This window comes from Pteropus alecto, unplaced genomic scaffold (genome assembly GCF_000325575.1).
Source record: "Pteropus alecto unplaced genomic scaffold, ASM32557v1 scaffold359, whole genome shotgun sequence".
NCBI classification, from domain to species: domain Eukaryota; kingdom Metazoa; phylum Chordata; class Mammalia; order Chiroptera; family Pteropodidae; genus Pteropus; species Pteropus alecto.
The window spans coordinates 209192-213235 of record NW_006443119.1 but is presented as its reverse complement, the minus strand read 5'-3'; the positions used below and the strand labels follow the sequence as shown (position 1 = coordinate 213235).

Below are 4044 nucleotides of genomic sequence, written 5' to 3'. Positions count from 1 at the left end.
GAAGATTATGAAGCCCAGAGATGAATTTTCAAGTGAGGCTGCAGAGCCTGTGGAGTTTGAAAGAAGAGACTAGAAAGACCTTGAGGGAGAGGCTGACGTGCAGAGCGGCTGAACGGAGGATGCTGGGTGCCAGGTCCGCGCCCCACTTCCCTGCCCATGTTAGCAGTCATTCCAGACACAGGTGTTCCCCCATCGTCCTGCCCAGTGTCGGGGTGGCAGACTGAGTGTCTTTAGGTGTAAGACCTGTGCCTGGAATAAGAAAGGTCCTTAAATGGTTGTGGAAGGAAGTAAGAAAAAAAAGAGAGAAGGAGAAAGGGAGGGAGGAAAGGAGAGAAGGAAAGCAAAGGGTAAAGAAGGCTGGGGAAGGATTCTCCGCAGAGTCACGACGAGTAGTTGATGGGTCGCCTTCCTCTCACTTGGGGCCTCTTCACATGGTCATTCCTAATGGGCACTTTACTGGACGTTTTAAAGACGATTCATTCAGAAATGTGATTCCTCCCTCTCATTCGGTTAACTGAAAAGTAAATTCTTAGAGTCAAAAGTGAACTGTCAGTTGAGGTGGCAGACTGTGTGACTCTAACCTACTGTCTGTGCCCCTCCCTCTGGGCCAGGATTAATCCCTCAGATCCTTCGTGATGAGGAGTCAAAGATGGCTTTCTCCTGGGGGAGGAGGAGAAAACCTGCCCACATGGATCTGGTGCCTTAAGGGCAGAACTCAGATATCAAACACCGAGTTAAGCTCTATCCTCCCAAGTTTGGGCTCCCTATACATGTTCTTGGGCACCTCCCATTTCTCCAGTCTTCTTGGTCAAATTCTGACCAGCAGGTTATTGGCTAGAGAGAACTGTAATGGAGTAGGGAAGGCGATGCCAGGTGTGTGTGATATGGATGGCCACGGTGGAGTGGGCAGGTAGGGGCAGAAAGACCCTTGCTCTGCCCCAATGCACCACAGCAGGGCACCATGTTTGCAATATTTTAACACTGAGAACCCACCCTAGTCTCAGGTTTCCCATGTGTGTATCCCAAGGCCGGCCCAGACCCAGCCAAGAAACACTGTTTTGGGTATACCATTCCTGGCATAGTGGGCCTGCTTCAGTGGGCTGCTCTTTCTCTTCCAGCAGGATCCTCCCAATACTTCCTTCACTGCAGATGGGCTCTCCAATGCAGAAGGCTGCCCTCCCCTGCCTGAGTTTCATCCTGCTTGTCTGGAGCTGGGCACCAGGGGTCCAAGGCCAAGAATTCCAATTCGGGTCCTGCCGAGTGAAGGGAGTAGATTTCCAGGAACTATGGGAGGCCTTCCAAGCCATGAAGGACATTGTGGTGAGTGAAGTAATGTTCTGGACCCAGCTGCAGGGGTTACTGCGGGGGAAGGATAATATTTTATGATCATGGAGCCCTTTGTAGCTTGCTAATCATTTCCCTATATAATAACTTTGTGAAGTCAGAGGTATTACAGGCCCATATGTCCTCTTGCACATGAGGAAACTGAGGTTCAAAAAGATGTCGTCAGCTTACAGTAACATAAACACTGTCCAAGAGGAATAAAGAAGGGAGCCTATTCATCTGGGCTTCATTTGTGTCTCAGGAGGGCATGAGACTCCACCAATAGGAAGTCGTGGGAAATCTTTGAGACTCACCCACTGGAGCTTTCGCCTACTGCTTAGCCAGGCTCCTGCTAGTCTGTTATCACCTGTTTACACCTTGGCTTAAAGGTAGAAAGAATGGTTATTGCTGAGGTGGGATGGAACAGCTTGTAAAATGGGACTGTGGATTTCTCCTGGGCCTGAAAGTGCTTTAATATGTGCCCTCATAAATACATTCAGCTCCTTAAAGAACAATCCAGATACAAGGCAGAAAGAGGGAGCCCAATGAGGCAGCCTGGAAAGGGGAGAGTGCCCCTCTGGGGACAGGACACCTATATGTGATCTTGACCTTGAAACCAACTGGTACATCACTCCCCACCCCCATCAGTTTCCTTACTTGCACAATGAAGAGGTGAGACACAGGAACTCAAAAGCTCCTTCCTCTCCATGATGTTTTGACTCCAAATCCAAGAACTGGAATGAATGGCAGGGCTGCAAGGAAAGCTCTAAGGGTGAGGGAGTCAGCGCCCCCCACTTTCTTGGAATAGAGAGGTTAAATTCTGCCCCTAGTGGTTCTTAAACAATATAGGCTTATTTCCTCCTATCTCAAATGACCAAGGGCATCAGATAGGTCCCTGGTCAAAGCTCTAAGAATTCCTAGGAGTCCATCTGTGCCTGGGGACCAAACTTAGAGATTTCTGCGGCTGGAACTTACACCTCTACCCTAGGGACCAGTTCAGCCTAGGGCCCCTGGGACCCCCTCTGGCCTCTGAGATCTCACAGACTGGATAGATTTGGGGGGTCTAGGGAAGCAGCATGCATTTGTAAGGCTGGTTTCTATGCTTCCCCTAACCTGAGACATCTTTTCTTTCTGCTTCCAAAGCAAGCTCAGGATAACATCACAAGCATCCGGCTACTGCGGAGGGAGGTTCTGCAGAATGTCTCGGTAATTAGATCTCGGGGAAGGTGTGGCTGGTCTTCTGTGAGTAGTGGGCCTGAGGGGTTGTCTGGGGAGGTTGACAGAAGACTTCGCTTTTGCCTTGGGCTGGGACTACCCAGGACAAGGCTGGGCAGTGAGCCAGAGAAGTCAGTGCATGGGGTCATCACCCAGGATCTGGGTTATATGGGCAATGTGTGTGGTGGCATGGGGAGGGGGTGGAGATTAGGGCTCATAAACACCTGTCTCCATTTAGCCAGAGAATTGCCATCAGTCTGTATTTCTCTTTTGCTGTGTCGGCCCAGTGAGGGTCTGCTGGGGTGTCTTCCATTTCCATTTTTTTTCCTCATCCATCCCTGTCTTCTCATCTTCCGTCTAGTCAGTGAGCACTCAGGTACTGAGCCCTGAGCCCTGCAGGTGCTGAGCTTCACTCTGTGGTGCTTAAAGGGGCTAGAATGCAATCCCTGTGTTCAAGGATGTGGGTTTTTTTCTCCTCATTTCTTCTCTTTCTAGTCCTTTTCCCCACCAACTCTCAACCACCAAATTCTAGGTCTTCTGCAGTGTCTATCACCTCCCATGGTTATTAGAGAGGTCATGGAGTGTAGAAGGAGGAATATTAAGCAGATGGGGAGTCAGGAGTCCTGGGAACTAGGCCAGCGTCTGCCCCTGACTAGCTGTGTGACCCTGGGTGAATTCTCCTCCTCGGTCTGTGTTTCCTCTTGTAGACTAAAGGCTCCACTCTCCAGGCTCCTGGAGGGTCCATCAGATCCGATCTTTAGCAACATCTAGAAGGTCCCTGCCTCTGTTGTGCTTATCTTGCCTTGGCAACATGCGGGTTGTTCATCCAGGGCTGGGATGGGCAGGGGCCCCGGCTCTGTGGTGACCCAGACCCTCCCCAGGACACTGAAAGCTGTTACCTGATCCGTGCCCTGCTGAAGTTCTACTTGAATACCGTTTTCAAGAGCTACCACGAGAAGGCAGCTGAATTCCGGATCCTGAAGTCATTCTCCACTCTGGCCAACAATTTTATTTTCATCGCATCAAAACTGCAACCCAGCGTGAGTAGAACAAAGCTGGGCCCAGGGCCCAGGGGAAACATGTTTTGAGAGGACTTTTCTTCCCTTATCTAATCTTGGCCTTTATTCTGCAAGAGGGCATCGTGGGTGTCATGGAAAAGAGCCCAGGCTCTGGAAACCAGCAGGTCTGACTTCAAGTCTAGTTCTGCTTCTAACCAGCTGATTGACCCTTTGCAAGGTGCTCAGCCTCTGTGGGATTCAGTTTTCCTGCCGATAAAATGGGGTGATCACTCCCACCTGGCTGTGAGAATCAGAGGCTGCCCTGCCACACTGGGGGATTCAGCACTGGCTGCCCTGAGGCTGTGGGTTCAGCACTGTCCTCTTAGGCCTTGGAAACCCTCTGGCATCACAAGGAAGAAGCATGAGGGGGCTTGACTCTGCTTCTACCCAATATTTGCTACAATTTTTTTTCTGCTCTTCTGCTGGAAAATGAAATGTTCTCCATCAG

General features: G+C 50.4%; 1 protein-coding gene across 1 annotated transcript in view; it reads left to right on the top strand.

The window, feature by feature from the left end:
* The window catches only part of IL24 (interleukin 24), a 5853-nt gene that overhangs the window by 363 nt on the left and 1446 nt on the right, over window positions 1-4044 (top strand). Inside the window, exons 2-4 of the mRNA XM_006922822.3 lie at window positions 1122-1320; window positions 2467-2529; window positions 3420-3604. Of these exons, the coding sequence (XP_006922884.1) occupies window positions 1150-1320; window positions 2467-2529; window positions 3420-3604 (419 nt within the window). The 5' untranslated portion in view covers window positions 1122-1149. The remainder of the gene's footprint in view (window positions 1-1121; window positions 1321-2466; window positions 2530-3419; window positions 3605-4044) is intronic.